We start from the raw sequence: 16,202 nt of genomic DNA, 5'->3' as shown, positions 1-16,202 counted from the left end.
TCTAATAGTGTGGCAACCACCTTCAGACAAATGGGTTTGACAAATGCATTTTTCATTAGTACAGGATACTTGAGCATTCTTTGACTGTTTCTGAATATTTTTGTTAAATAGGCTTCTATAAACCTAAATCCGCTAAGTGAGGTTTAACAGGGTTTTTTTTAGTCAGCCAAATAAAAGCAGAAATCTGCATGAAATTCCCAACATTGTTTTAACCTCTTATTAGACTAATGTGTATTTAACAAAATGTATTTTGAAGTCTCAAAGCTAATTAATTTGGCTAGGGAAATAAAAGGGTTGTGTGTTAATACAGTCTAGTGTAAGTAATCGATCCCATTTGAGGATGTCCTTTAAATTGCTGCATTAAGTCTAATAAATCGGATAAACGTAATATTTAGCTTAAACTTGTATGCCATTAATTACTACATAGACTCATGTGGAACTTTAATTTTACTAGCAATTAATAATATAACTGGTCACAGCATTATTTGTTTAGTTATGCTAATAATCCACATACTAAAAATTGTATATTTGTATGTATTATAACTGCCAATATATATTTTGTTATGCCTTGAATATGAAATTAACTTTCATAAAGGATATTTGCTTTATACTCCATTGTGGTCTTTGTTCTGCCTGTTGAATAAAGTTTAGCTGTAGAGAAAAAGACAATTTATTTTTCATCTGATACACAGAAGAATGTTTATTGCATGAAACACCATTTCAAAAATGTTTGACTATCATTTAACTTAAAAGTTTTTCAGAGTAATATATTTTTGTAATGTGCAGAACAAGACGAAACAGTCTCTTCATAACGTTGTGTCTAGCAAAATAGTAATGTTTTGTAACTGTGCTTCTTGCACTGTTTTAGAAATACCAGGTTGTAGATCAGAGGTAAATGCTCTAACAATAGAGCATTTTAACTCTTAAAAAAGCAAAACCTAAAAACGCCCAAAGTATATGCTGAAGTCAAAACCACATAAAAAGCAAAGAAAAATGCAAACTGTTACATAAAATGTGGGCTCTGCAGCATATTTTAACTAAAACGTTGGGGTTTTTTTCCCTGTAAGAATTTCTTCTTCTAGGCTTCCATTTGCTAATTTCTTCCCTACATTTTTAATGCAGGGTAAAATGAGAATACTATGTTTTTAATTTTAAAAGAGAGCATCCTTGCAGAGATCTGAAATTTGATCTCTCTATTAGAAATGGAAGCATTTCAGTACGTAGCCAATCTTGTAAAATCAGCTATTTTGATTGTGTAATAGCTGAGTTTACAAGACACACAGATGTGTACATTCATGAATTGGACTATTGAATCCTGAAGTGATTAGTAAAATCTTCACCTGCCAGCTTTGAAAGAGCGAGTGTGTCTTCAGAAGCTTTCTCTAGCTGTTAGGGAGTAAAGATTTGTCAGATAAATTAGTGGGCATTACATGCGATTCCTGATTTTGCAAAGGCTTATCCACATACTTTTCTTCATACGTGAGTGGTTCTTTTAGTCTGTTGACTTAATCTCTATACAAAGATTAAATACATGCATTAATTTTTTTTTAATACTTCAGACCAAAATTTTATTTCATAAGAGATGCAAGTCCACTTTCATTGCCAGAAATATGCAAGAAATTATATTTAGTGTTTCTCTTAAACTTGGGATGTATTTTAGAATACTACTTTTTAATGTCACTTGCCTTCATCTGTGTAAAGAGTTCTTTGTGTGAATGGACATCATTACTGAAATTTAGCCAGAACAGTATAAAGAGATTGTTTTAATTCTAAGAAGTGCACATTCTTAGAACTTCAACAGGCTATGGAGCATTGATGTTCTTTGGGAATACCTAGGGAAGGTCTTCAGGAAAATCTTACTGTTCCAGCTGTTGTAAAGCTTTCTTTGCTGTTGTAACAGTGAGTTTCTGAGGCTAAAAACCAGTGGGTGGCAACGCAAGTTTCATTTGTCTGTGTTTATCATCTGTTTCTGAATATGATGACAAAATCCTTAGGTCTTCCTTTGATTTGCGTTGTGTTACCTGAAAATACTTCAGTTTCTCTTTAGAAGCAATTCAAACTATAGTCAGTCCGTCTGGAGGTACCAGCTGTGGTTCAGTCCCCCTGCCCTTTTTTAAAGAACTGCGACATAGTTGTGTTTTTGCTGAGCTCCTGGTTCACGTATTTTTTGCTGACTGTTCCAATACATAAATGTATATGCCAGAGTGTCGTGAAGATGATGGGTATTTGTGAGAAAGCAGACGAGACTGCTTTTGCCAGGTGGGAAGGTGACGCTGTGCCTTAGGAAGGCAAGAGGTAAGCTGAGAGGCTAGCAGTGAAGTGAAAAAGCTCCTTAGACATTTGTAAGACCTAGTAACACAGTGCCTCTTCTCATCATCTTAACACCAAAATACCGTCGTCGTGCCTGGTTTGACTTCCAAATGCAGAAACTTGTGGATCTCATGGTAATCTGTAAGCCTAAAACTCGCTTGGTGTAAGGCACGCCTCATGGCTGGTGCTTTTAATATATAGTTAATAATTTCTGCAGCCTGATAGCTCTGAATGGAGCCATTTAGTGATGTGACATGAACCTTGTCCAAAGTAGTGCTACCATATCTTGTTATCTTAGAGACCTACAGATATATTTGTGAGGCCTGGAAATATTTGAAAATATGTTTTGTTGTGCTCTTTTCGATGATGTTTTCCATGCTTGAAGGTAATTTTTCCTAGCTTCAATCTGATGCAGATGTGTCTGTCAAAAAATAAAGGATTTCTGAAAAGCATACTACTATAATACACGAAGAGTTCTGCTGTCTCAAAAATGGATGATTTTGTACTTCAGGATTTTATACTGTAGAGTTGTTCCAAAAATACTTCTGTTTCATTGTGCTGTTAAAAACATAACCAGTGACCTGCATGAAAGACTTTAGTGAATTGTCCCCATTTAAATGCTTTGAGTGCAGCTCAGATAATGATCTGTTCTTAGTTCATACGCTTTAAGTACAAATATTTTTAGTAATGTGTGGGTGTATTTTTGTATTAGTGGATAAATCAGCTTGAACAGTAGGTGTTTATAAATAAGCAAGGGGCTTTTGTTCATTTTTTTTTTTTAAATGTAAACTATTGCAGAAATTTCGTTGCATCCTGTTGCAAATCCCGGTATTACATTAAGAACTGGTATGTCATTGGTTAATTTCTGACAATACAGAGCTGTCTCACATTTCTTCTTTTACTGTCTTTTGTAAGTAATACAAAGAAAAAAACCCCAACCATTGTTTCTTGTCCCTACCAATTCTTATCCTAGTTTCTAGTATTTGGTAAAACTCATTATATTAATAAGGTATATGAAAGTTATTATAAGCTTGCTATTTTCACTTGTTAATGGAAGTAAATTATTTGGTATATAAGTACTTTGCTGTAGTATAACAATCCTGTTTTGTTTCAGTATAATTTATAATTATTTCTCTAAATGCTGCTATTTAACTTGTGATTTGAATCACGGTTGTAATTCAGAATATTAGATGTTATATTTTAGAACCAAATAGTTCAGAAAGTGTCTGAACTGAAAACCTGAAAATAAAAGTGGGTTTCTTCTGTAATACTTACTTTGTGTGACTTTTTGGAATATTTTTTCCTTTTGGTTTTCTGAAGTGGTAAATCGGTATCACAGCATTGTTTGAAAATAATAGCATAGCTAAGAATTTTGAGAAAATTGTTTTACTCTGAATGTTCAGTATTTTTTTAATATATTTATAATGTTTGAAAGAACAAAAAGTCTGATTATGGTAAATGTACAACTATGTGTGGCCCTATAGACATGCCTGGGCAAGAGGGAGTTCTGACTGATAGAGACCACTAATAAAGCTGATACTCTAAATGTACAAAAATCTAACTAAATGAAATTATTTATAGTCTTTAAACCTTGTCAGTATTTTGAAGAAGGCAAGCTAAAATGAGAATGGACTGATGAAATTACTGTACAGTATGTTTTAGAGTTACATCAGTTATAAAAATGTAGTTGCTCTTCTCTATACAGTTGAGAATTTTTTATTTACAAGCACATGTAAGAAGGCAACAAACACTGTTGAAGAAGAATACTAGAATTCAAAATTATTTACTTTGCATATGACAATATTATATACACTGTCTAAAGGTTTGTTGGTTTAGATTTAACTTGTGATTTTTTTTTATCATCAGAGTTCTGCTTGTTTTCTGACTTCTGCATCTTAAGTGTTGGAGAGCAAAACCACATAAACGTGCATTTTAAATAACCAAATTTTAAATGCATTTTCCCATTTAATATTTAATACTTTATACGTTTTAGGAAACATATGAAAAATTGCTGAATGTTCAGAAATATGAAGACCAACTGACTGCTCAAGACCTTCCTCCTCAGAAGGAAAAAAGGTAAACTTCCAGTTAAAATTAATACTCATACAAATCTTCTTAAAATGCTTCAGTATGTTGTTTTGCCACTTCTTGTGGTTCCTTGCCTTGCCTGGCTTTTATTCCACAAGCACATTTTCAGACGCTCCTTATTCCTTGTCTAATACTTGCATGGTAATTCCAGGTTGAAAAGTCTTACCTTTAGTATGTACGTGTGGAGTCCTTGCTTCTCCCTGCTAGAACAGGGAAACCCCACCTATTTATCTTGTTCTTTAATCTCTCCCTGCTCTTTTCAATATTCTGTCTTATATAAAAGTTCCTAAGTATGATTTGAAAATAAGTAGAGAATATCCAGAATTCTACGTTGCTGTATATGAAGTTTTCTAATTATTTCTTTATTAAAGGCTTTTAAAAAAGGAGGTAAACTCTCTATAAGAAAACGAGGCCTTTAAATTGCCAAATAAGTTGTTGGAAAATTCCTAAGGCCTAAAGCTGAGCTCTCTTAATAGTCTTTCATTAATTAGTTCTTGAATATTTTTACTTACCAATATTTAACTTGAAGAGTATCAAAATACTTAATTTCACTATTTTTCTTCTAATGCCTTTGAACAGCTAAATTGAAAACTGTAGTAATCTTAGAAAAGTTTATTTGGTTGGATTTGTTTAAATATCACCATTATTAGTATTTGAATTTAGTTTCTCCTTTTTGTCCTCTTACACTTCTCTGGTATGCACAGCAAGCTCTTTAGCTACTCAGCCGCTGAACAGAAAAGTGATGTGTCAACCAGAAGCAGCTATGGGAGATGCTACACTACTTTCTTAGTGCATACAGTCGGGATTGTCTTTGAAATGGGTATATGCTTTAAGAAGGGTTTGCTTCTCTTAGACTGTATCTTTGATTTTTCTATTTTGAGATATTTTACAAGGATTTTAATGATAGGTTAGCATATTAAATTAAGCAAGTCTTTAAAAGAAACGGTTACAGCTAGGAAGTTTTGATTTTGGCTTTTGCTGCTTTTCCGTGTAGTTACTTTTTCACTGTCCAAGTTGTTTTTATCTTTGTTCTTGCTGTGTATTTTCTAGCCAGATTTATGTGCTGTTACAGTTGCACATCATGTTGGTTTGTCATTTCTTAATTTCAGCCATTTGTTATTTGTGTTAGGAAGAGAAAGGATTAATTTACTGAGATTATTTCAATTTCTTAAATATCACGAAGAAACATGAACTTCTGTTATAAAGTGTCCTATGACCCACAGAATGTTTTATTGTAGATTCATGTTAGCTTCTGAGCAGACGAGAAAAAATAAATTTAGTTGCTTGGTGTATGCTGCTGAAAAACAACCTGACTCCTTACAGAGCTCAGCCAGTGGATTTACTGATGTGAAAAATGACCTAAAGCTAGTCAGAGACGAAAGGTTTTTTCCTGTTAGCTTTGTAAAAGCTCAGAGAATTTAAAGGATTTTTGAGACTTATTTTCCACACTAGATATGGTACTTCCTCTCAGATTAGCCTGGATAATTTCTCTCCAAAGTGTATGTAGTGGGTGGGTAGGGCTGGTCGCCAACCACCCCACGCTCCCCAAATTATCTATTTTGGATACATTTTGTAGTATTAGCTAGGGTGAGGACCTGATCTTGAACTACTTTATTCAGAGCTTTTCACATGTGAAAAAATTTGTTGACTTCACTGGAAGTAGCAATATGTAAATGTAAGTATATACTTGAGTCTGTCAGGTTTAGAAGCTTTTTAAAATTACTGTTAAAACCAGCATTGTTTCTAAATAAATGTTTCTTGTGCCCTGACTCAGGAAAGCATTAAAATACATACTTAAGAAGTACTACTTAAAATCACCTTCAGAAGGAGTGCTTTTCTGAATCACAGCTTCCTTAATGCTGCTGAAAACGTTCATTAAGATAGTTTCTAAATAACCTGAAGAAGTAAGAAACTAGTTACAGCTTTGCCTTAAATTTACCTGATAATGTTGACATATATATTTATGGTGGCATTCTGTTTAGTTGATCACTCCGTATCATACATATTTCACAAAGATTTTCAAGCATTGGTTTTCCTTTGTGTATAGCATCTCTGTATGAGGCTGTTTTCTTAGGAATTTCTGCTTTTGTTATCAGTGCAGATTCTGTGCTAAACAGGTGAAGGTTACAAATAGACAGAATACAGTACGTCATTCCTGCATTAGTTCTTTGACTGTGCTTACTGCTAGTACTGCCTGCTGCTAGTGGAGTTTTTTGTATTGATCGGAAAAGTAAAGACGAGGCAAAATTGTGCTACTTGAGAATCTGATTTTAAGGTTCTGCCTTTCATTTTGTTCTTTGCTGCTTGTAAACCAATTTTTTTCCTAGCCTTTTAAAACTAAGTCCGAAGTTGTGGGGAAGGTTGCTTACTATTATGGTATTACTTTAGTTTTATGATATTACTTTAGTTCAATCTGGGACCTCAGTAATATGAATAATGCATAACTGATACTTGTAACTTTCATGTGGTTAACTCAATACATGGTTACTGTCCCTTTCAAAAGACAGATCTTTTAAAATCAACATAGGCCTTCTCATGTTTGCTATAGGGATGTGCTCTGTATTCATTTGTAATGGAAAACTTATTTCTGAACGAAGACTGACTGCATGTGTGGTCCTTTGTGATGTAATTCTAATTGCATGGTTAATTAAAGGGAGAATATATGTGGTATTTTAAACAGAAACCTGGCTGGCAACAGATGGCTGACTAAGATTGAATTGGAAGAAATGTTGTTAGAAAAACTGTCAGATGATGATGTAAGTAATTGATCTTTCTAACCTTAAGGAGGCTTGTGTCTTTAAAAATACGGACTCTGGATGCATTTTTGGGTACTGAAAAGGTACTTTGTAGAAGCAGGTGCTCCTCAAAAGAATTGTCATCCTTCTCATAAAGTCTGTATATGCTGACAGCACTGTCACGTTCATCATGTCTTGAAAAGTGACCCGTGTCACTTTTTTTAATCTGGCACAGTACAGATCTATTAAGGGGTTTACATTGTTACTAAGATTAGTTTTTCTTCTGGTGATGTTGTGCGACCTAGATCACTTGTTCCTTGCCATCTATTTATGTAGTCAGGAATGGAGTATAGTAACAGTTTAATAGAAATAAATATTTATTTATTCTAGTTACAGATGAAAACCAGACAGAGCTAGAAACTCTGTTGCTTATTGTAGATATGGGGTATATGTTCAAGGTGGGAAACACAATGGATCTGTGTAATGCTAAACCTGCACGCAGTTTCTAATTATTTAATCTGAAGAAGGACATGATAATGATGGAAAAGTCACATAGAAGGCTTATAAGAAAAAGGACTCCTTATTTCTGATGATTTTAGAATCAAATACCAGAAACAAGATGCAAAGCTACATAGATCTGTGGTCTGATACAGGTATCTGTTGTTATATTCTCCTTGAACGTTAATATGGTGGGAGAGAGGATGGTTTTGCAGTTTCCCTGGTAGCTGCAAACTCTTTATCACTATCTAAGTTTGGAGTCCTTCTTTACATGGATCTTTGGGAATAAAACTATTTATCCTGATAGTTGTATGCTTTTTTCTCAGTCAGAGCTTTCTCCTACAGTCCCCCAAATAGCATCAGATTTTGTAACAGCAGGTTCAGTCTGTGTGGCCAGCTTCAGTTTTCTTTTGAAAGTTTAAGCTTGAATATGATAGTACCAGAGAATATAACACTATTTGAGCATCCCAAGTATTTCCTCACCTAGAAACAGTGTTCTTCAATCTCTTCTGTCCTGTGGACAGCATCATTGCAAAAATAGCATAGCAGCAGCAAGCATGCCCTTTGCTCAGTTGACATTCAGAACAGTAACACGTGATGGCTTCCTTGTCTATGGGCGATGTGAAAAGGTCTTGAGCAGATTGTGGCCTGTAAGTGTAAGTTAGAAATCACTGTTGTAAATTCTCCATCCTGGTATACCCAGGAGACTTCCTTTATCTTCCTTGTAGGGGAAACAGTTAGGACTTCAGTGTTTTCGGTAGCTCCTGCATTTGGAATGGCTGTTCTTCCTTTCAGAGTGCCAGGAACTGGTCTAGTTGTATGACCAAACAGCTTGGAGTTCTTCACTGCTTGTTTTTTGTACGCTCTACATCTGTAAAAGTAGACCGCAGTGCACTTTAAAAAACCCCTAACAAACAAAAAACCTCAATCCAACCCAAAAAGCTACAAAAAAAACCCCAAACCCTTGTACGTACTGGCCTCGCATGTAAAACCACAAAGCCTTGTTCTATAGAAACAAATGTTTAAATCTGTTTGAAATGTCTTGATATGAGCTACCAGTCTTACCTGCTCAAATTCTTGTATTTTGCCATTGCAACAATTTTCTGATTTTCTGTGGTGTTTGCATTATTAAACAAAATCAGAGCTATTGATATTTTTTCTTCTTTGCACTCTGCAAGTGAAGACTGTTGGAAGCTTTCTTCATCTATAGCCTCTAAAGTTTTTAAATTTTTGTGTTTTTCAGTTTATGCTCTTCAAAGGCTTTACCATGCATATGTGTCTTGTCACTAGACAAAAGTAGCTTTCCACATGATGTCAGAGTTCCAGGGGCTATTGCTAGGTTACAAGAAAAGTATTAATTTTGTGCAGAAGACTCTGGTCAGAGAGAGAAGAAAAAGTAGTTTTAATAACTTGTAAGTAAAGAAAACTTCAAAAATAAGGTTATGTGAAAAATCCATTTTAGATGATTGCATACCTTTATATCCAGTGGCCAGCTGCCTAGTGCTCCTGCCAGTAACGCTTCATAACGGGACATCCCAGCTTTTAGTACAAATGGGTTAACACAGTGGTGTTTACTTTTTAATCACGTGTTGAAGAACTTTGGAGGGGGGTGCAAGGGGGAAGGAGAACCACACAGTAGCAAAGGATAATTTATTTCAAGAGGTTGCCCTTTAAGTCAAGTATCTCTTGAATTTTTAAATAGCTTGATTGTTCAGTTTTAAAGGAAATCATAAACATTAAAGTAACTCAGCTTGAACAGCCAAAGATAGATAGATAGGTATTTCCTGTATATATTATGAAATATAATCATTTAAGAGGTTCAGTTTAGTGAAATAAAATTATTTCCAAGTCAATGAACATGCTGACTTACTGAAAATGAGGTGAAAAATCTTTTCCTTTTGCCATTTTATTAAAACAAAAGAGTGAAGACTCTCCTCAATATTTTCTTTTCAAAAGCGAAATGAACTTCATTCTAATGTAATAATACTGTATTACAGAGGGGTTGGTTATGCTTTGAATTAAAGTTTCATTGTTGCCTGAAGACAGAACTAGGTATCTTTAGTCACACAGAAAATGATGCATCTGCATGCTGTTCTTAAATCAGCATGTAGGTGCAAAAGTGTCATCTTGTCAGAAATCATAAAAAAAATGAAATAAGAGAGATAAACTTTCTATTTCTGTATAATTTAAGCAAATGCAATTACACTTGCATCCTTTAATGAAGTCTTGTTGTCTACAGTATTCAAGATTTATTCAGCTCCTACAAAAATTGATGATGTTGCCATGTAGTGACATCGAGGAGAGTTATTTGCAAAAGTTTACCAGAGAAGTTCCTATTCAGTTACAAAAGGTAGCTATTGAGCCCTTGAAGTATGACGAGCGAGGAGTGGCCTTCAGCACTGGTGAAGGTAATAATTTTTAGTTGTTTGGTAATAATGCAGAATTTTTCGTCTTCATGCTACTTTCTAATAGTATACACAACATTGCTGAATCTGTCAGTACTTCATTTTATGTGCTTATGTGTATGTTATATGTATAACTGTTAATTATGTTATGGCGTACTAAGTTATGACATGGCCTGGTAACAAAGTGGAAGTTTTTGGCACAGTCTATCAACTGTTAGTTTTTATCTGTATTTCTATACAGCAGTACCTCTGTAAAGCGGACCATGTTGTGCTGTGTATTGTAGGATACAAAAAGACTGTCATTACTGGCAGGAGTTGAGTGTTGAACATAAGGGTTGGAGGACTAGGGGAGCACGAACACATATGGAGAATTCCGTGGATGTAACAGTGTCATTGCTTAAAGTGGCATGCTGAGGCCACTAAGTAACCGTTATCATAACTTTTGTAGGGAGTCCTGCAAAGGAGAATTTCGAAGGTGCAAAGAACAAATACCAAGGCATTTGGATATTTACAGACAGTATGGGATAACGCAAAGAGGGAATTCATAGGTGGTTATTCTTTTTTAACAAGTGGACAGAGCATTTGAGACAGAGACAAGAATTGGTCATTGGTACTGAGGTGGAGAAGATGCTGGAGAAAAACCATGAAGGTCTCTGTACTTTCTAAACACAGTCTGCTTACGTTTTCAGTGGAGGATCACACAGTGGAAGAATATGATCTACGATATGAGTGATTGCCTAGAAAAAGTAACACAGCAACACACTTACAGGAAAGTCTGACTTTGTGGATGAATATACACTTTATGCTGCACATTTAAGAGGAATCTTAGAGATGACATGTATTCTTAAGCAGCAGGCAGCAGCTGAGGATAAGAACAAAAGTTGCAGAGAATTTGAGGACAAGGTGGCTAGAGAGCTCCATTCTAGCTGGGTTGGCTTCAAGATGCTGTGACAAGGAGATGTGAGAGCACCTAACTGGGACTTAATCCACACTGGGTTTCAGTAGAGTCTTCGGAACAGTAGTTATTGAGGTTTGCTAAACATGCACCCCATGTTATGTAAGAAAAGCCACCAGATTTTATAAGTTCAAGAACAGTCTTGTGTCCCATCACCCCCCTAAATTAAGAAAACTGTCCAATTTGATTCATAATTTATCAGAACGATTGCTTCCTTTGTGCTACAGAAGATTGGTCTTAGGCTTTAGCACAGTTTAACTTGAAGCTAATGCACTTAGGTAACTGTAAGTAGTAATTTCTGAGGAAACTATGCTAAATGATGCATAGGCATTACTTATGCCAGTATAATTAAAGTGTTAACCTTTTCCATGTGAATATTCTTAAACTTCTGGACCTTTGTATGATTTTATAAAGTATTTTAATGTTATTGGAAATTGTACTTAGGATAAACATAGGAATTCAGCAAACTGTTTATTTTCATATACAGTGACGTCACCAGGTCAATAGAGAGTTCTGATCTACTGAAGTTTTGGGAGGTAGAGTGTTACCTCTCATCTTCTCCCAACACACATTTTCCCCCTGCTTAATAGACTTCTGTTGTTGTTGTTGTTGTTACCTCAGCCTCCAAAAAGAAACAGCTGGTACTCTATGAAAGTGTTGAGATTTGCTTTAATTCTTGGGCACTTGAAGTTCTGTAGAATATGGAAACCTCATAACAGATTGGTTTTAATTCCTTTAAGGTGTAAGAAAAACAGCAAGAGCTACTGCAGTAGTTTATGACAACGGGACCGGAAAAATTACAGTGAATGGAATAGACATTTTACATTACTTCCCAGTGTTGCAGGACAGGTGAGAGCACCATGAAATGCTGTATTCTTCTCTGTACTTAAATTATTCCAGCAAAAGTCATGTCATGCAATTATATTTTGGTGCTGTGTTCCACAGAGTTGATGCTATATTCTAGTTTCTGTATAACATACTGTTATATGAAAATTGGTCTTGCTTTTTAATTTTTTAAATTTTATATTTTTTTTTTTTTTTAGAGAACAGTTGTTGTTCCCTTTCCAGTTTCTTGATAGAATTGGAAAACATGATATGGTTTGCACAGTCTCTGGTGGAGGAAGATCCGCACAAGCTGGAGCAATACGTTTAGCCTCTGCAAAAGCATTAAGGAGTTTTGTGACTGAAAAGGAGGTGGAATTCATGAGGCAAGGTAGGAATTGAAATTATTTCAGTGTTTCTTAATGTGTTTCTGGTAATTAACAGAATTAATAGAAGGATCATTAAGGATCAGATAGTGCAAATTTGAGTAAATAATCCCAATGAAACCTTGTATAATGCATGGAAGGGTTCTGCATTTATTTATAAATTGTTTTCACTTGTTTCCTAGCATCCTTTGCGCACATTTTGGATGACTTCTTGAGCATTTTTCCATCTGTTCACGACCTGTCTTGGCTGTATTAACCATATTGCCTCAACATAGAATCACAAAACATGAATGTGTATTCTCTAACAAATAAATGTGGATCAGGCATTAGTGAGCTGTAAGATACTAACATTGTATTTTGTTTTACTTGGTTAGTTGCATCTTGATCATGTTTAAAGAAGTTTTATTCTTGAACATAAACTAGATGCTAGAGAGTTAGCATTGAAGGGGTTAGTAATGAGCAGAAACATTATGTACAGTTAGCCAGACGGAAGGAGCTTCTTTCCTCTCTTGCTTTATTTAGGGTTTCCAAGTTACCTAGGATAAGATAGAACTTACTTGGGTAACTGCAGTGTTTGCTGCTTCTCTGTGATTAGATGCCATACTTCTTTCACCAAATAGAGAATTATGAACAGTGAGCTTTTAACTGTGCTCTTCCTGGACTAGTAGGGAGCATACCTGCATGTATTACTGGCAGAACAGCTATGGTTTTTTTTTTTTTTTACTCTATTGCCATCCATGGAAGTAAAGCTATCTTCGTGCTAGTATCTTTGAAACAAGTTTCTTTGATTTTTCAGTACTGACAAGTATGACTTGCTAGGAATACCCCTGTAAACTGACATTGTAATGAGTTGGCTATCTGTGATGAGATCAGCATAATTCTGAATGTGTTTTGGACACTGCCAAATATATTTCGGAAACACTTAAGTCCACTTCAGAGCAGTGGTCTCCAAAGTGGGATGTGTGCACCCCAGTGTTGCACAAGATGATCCATTGGAGTGCAGGAAGAAAATGTTACAATTGCACTACTGTATGAGATTTATAAATAAATAAATACACATACGTTGTGGGTGCGTGCTTAAAATTTTCACTGGTAGGGGCTACTGACCAAAAATGTTTGGAGTCTGCTGCTGTAAAGGCTTAAGTAATATAGATATAAAACAATGTGGGATTTTCTTAGTGGTTTGTGAAGTAAAATGTGAAGAAAGTTCATTTACTGAAGAAAAGTTAAAATATTAGAGGATCTGATAAAATTCCTTTTGTGTTTTGTACTGAACCCTTATGCTTCTAGATGTTACCGTTCCTATGCAAAGTTATTGGCTGCCTTGAATCCCACACATGTAGTATGTCTGTAATATCAACTAAAACCAGTAAACAAACGGGTGCTTTTCTGTGTTTTGTAGCTGGACTGCTAACGCTTGACCCACGTGTGAAGGAACGAAAAAAGCCTGGTCAAGAGGGAGCCAGACGGAAATTCACTTGGAAAAAGCGTTAAGTTTGAGTATTTAAAGAATGTCAGAATGCTACCAGAATTTCAAACGTACTGATTTATGATTTAAAACTGTCGCATAAATATATTTAGTAATAAAGACTTTTTCCATTATAACTACTGTGCTTTCTCTGTTTAAAAAGCAACAACTTTCTTTAAATTTATTTAAAATTGTGGAAAATTATGGTGTGATTTGCCAAATGCTGAATCTAGAAGAGCAGCTCGAATGCCGATGTTGCATCTTAGCTCCACTGAAGTCAATAATAATTTATGAAACTGTTGGTATATTATAACTTCTAAAAATCAGTCTATTTGTTTAGTGACTTGACTATCTAAATCCTGGAATTAGACAGCTCCTAACCAGGTATTTGGACAACTTTGACATGCCTCCCTTTCTGCCTCACAGGTATCTGAGGATAAGTGACAACTTCCCACCTAAGCCGTGGAGGAGTTGAGAAACTAGTGAGAACGGTACTGACAATTGAGGGGATGTTGAGAGAGGAACAGTCACAGAGGATAACCTTTGCCTGTGGAATCTCTTGTCTCCAGGATGCCTCCCTAGGTTAAGTGGGGAGTGATTCAGAGCGAGTATTTAAATTTAGGTGCTCTGAATCACCCTCTGGAGGAGTTGGTTTTTCTCTGCTTCTTCCAAATGCAGAAAGAGCTGAAGGGATTAGGCTGAAGTTAATCTTTTAGAATACGCTTCTCCACCCCTTAAATCTCAAGGGGCCTGATCAGGGAGGCGTGTTCTGAATATGGCTAATGCACAAAGATAGCATTGGATTCTTTGCCAAATACAGTCATAACTTGTCTTTTTTAAAATCAGAAGCAGGAGGTGATGACAGTGCTGCCCACCTCCTGTCTATAATTGTAGCCTTCCAAAATAGATTAGTGGTTACAGCACTCACCCAAAAGCACAAGGTTTTGGTTTATTGCCAACTTCCTTCCTGGGACAGAGGTCAGATACATAGAGGTTCCAAGGAAGAGCGTATCCTTCATCTTCCCCGTAGGAACTGGGCTACAGCAAAAAAGAGTATAAGGTTCATCTTGCCAGGAGAAAGCAAGAAAAAGAATTCAACTCTAGTTTTAACAACAGGACACATTCCAACTTTCTGTTAATTTGGAAGACTTCTGTACTTGGAATTCTTCTTCCCCAGCCGCATTTTCTAAGTGCTAGAGTACCTGCCCTGCTGCTTATTTGCTGTAGGTTATACCAAAAGTATTAATGCCTCAGAGGTAACAAAAGGTGCTAGTAAGATCACCGCAGGTGATAACTATGGGTGAATTGTATGGTGGTCATTTTGCCAGGCATCATTGAAGAGCAGGCAGCGAGTAAATGGACCTCTTGAACTGAGTAGAACAGCAAAGGTCAGAAACTGGGTATGCATCCTTGACTGATGTGTTGCTGATTCCTTACTCCCCAGTGCCACTCTGTACTGCTTTTTACCTCGTTTCATGAGAATACTCAGTAAATTCAGTATTCAGTACTCGGTAAACTTGAGCAAGATTTCTCATTGCTGAGGTAGTTTGTCTTAGTCAAAATACATGAGACTACAACTACCTGAAAGGAGGTTGTAGCGAGGGGGATGTCGGTTCTCTTTTTCCCAAGGAAAAAGTGATTAGAGGAAACTGCCTCAAGTTGTGCCGGGGAGATTCAGATTGGACATTAGGAAAAACTTCTTTACTGAAAGGGTGGTCAAGCATTGGAACAGGCAGCTCAGGGAAGTGGTGGAGTCACCATCCCTGGAGGTATTTAAAAGATTTGTAATTTAGTGCTTGGGGACATGGTTTAGTGGTGAACTTGGCAGTGCTGGGTTGACGGTTGGACTCAATAATGAGGGGCTTTTTCAACCTAAATGATTCTATGATTCTGTTGTGCTTGCAACGGACCAAGTCTTGTATCATGTTTTAAAAAATTTAACGTTTTACCTTCCAAAAAAGTATGGGCACAGCCTCTGGTGTTTACAGCCAGCAAAAACTTTAGGTAGGGTAAAGTTTTAGAATTTATCCCTGATTTTTAGGGAAGTCCCTAGAAATACTAGTTAATGCTGTGGAACTAGGTCACTTGCTTCATAGCTACTCGCTCAGCCTTCCAAGTAACTCTGAAACTGATCCAAAAGAAGCATTTTGAAAATAAAAAAACCAGAATTGTACATATTTTTTGCATTTTTCACTTGTATGACATTCTTCTTCATCTGCAGTACATGTCAACGTTTAGGAGTTGAAATAGTTGTGTTAAGAAGGACTGTTTCCGTCGTGTTAAAGCTCATCAGAAGGTGAGACTGCCATTTTTTTCCCACTCATTTGGATGGACCCTTCAGAACTGAAGTATCTTATGGGAGAACCAAGTAAGGAAATTTCATTGGGGTTGTTAATTTTGGGTTGTGACAGCGGCACATAGTAGAACTGGCTTACCGGTTTGAATATTCTGTTTTAACTCTTCTGTTCCTCTTATGCCCTTGCATTCCCAGGGTTATTGAAAGAAGCAGCCCTGAACACTACCTACTAACTGTGT

At 36.0% G+C, this 16,202-nt stretch overlaps 1 protein-coding gene across 1 annotated transcript in view; it reads left to right on the top strand.

Annotated features, from left to right (window-relative positions):
* MRPS9 (mitochondrial ribosomal protein S9) overlaps nt 1–13,804 on the top strand; it is a 33,747-nt gene extending 19,943 nt beyond the window's left edge. The window contains exons 6-11 of the mRNA XM_080377469.1: nt 4,304–4,386; nt 7,079–7,154; nt 9,871–10,039; nt 11,732–11,840; nt 12,035–12,204; nt 13,602–13,804. Of these exons, the coding sequence (XP_080233595.1) occupies nt 4,304–4,386; nt 7,079–7,154; nt 9,871–10,039; nt 11,732–11,840; nt 12,035–12,204; nt 13,602–13,693 (699 nt within the window). The 3' untranslated portion in view covers nt 13,694–13,804. The remainder of the gene's footprint in view (nt 1–4,303; nt 4,387–7,078; nt 7,155–9,870; nt 10,040–11,731; nt 11,841–12,034; nt 12,205–13,601) is intronic.
* Nucleotides 13,805–16,202: the final 2,398 nt, after the last annotated feature.

This window comes from Falco punctatus, assembly GCF_963210335.1.
Source record: "Falco punctatus genome assembly, chromosome: 2".
Lineage (NCBI taxonomy): Eukaryota > Metazoa > Chordata > Aves > Falconiformes > Falconidae > Falco > Falco punctatus.
Note: the sequence above shows the minus strand (reverse complement) of the source record. Positions and strands in the feature narration are given on the sequence as shown.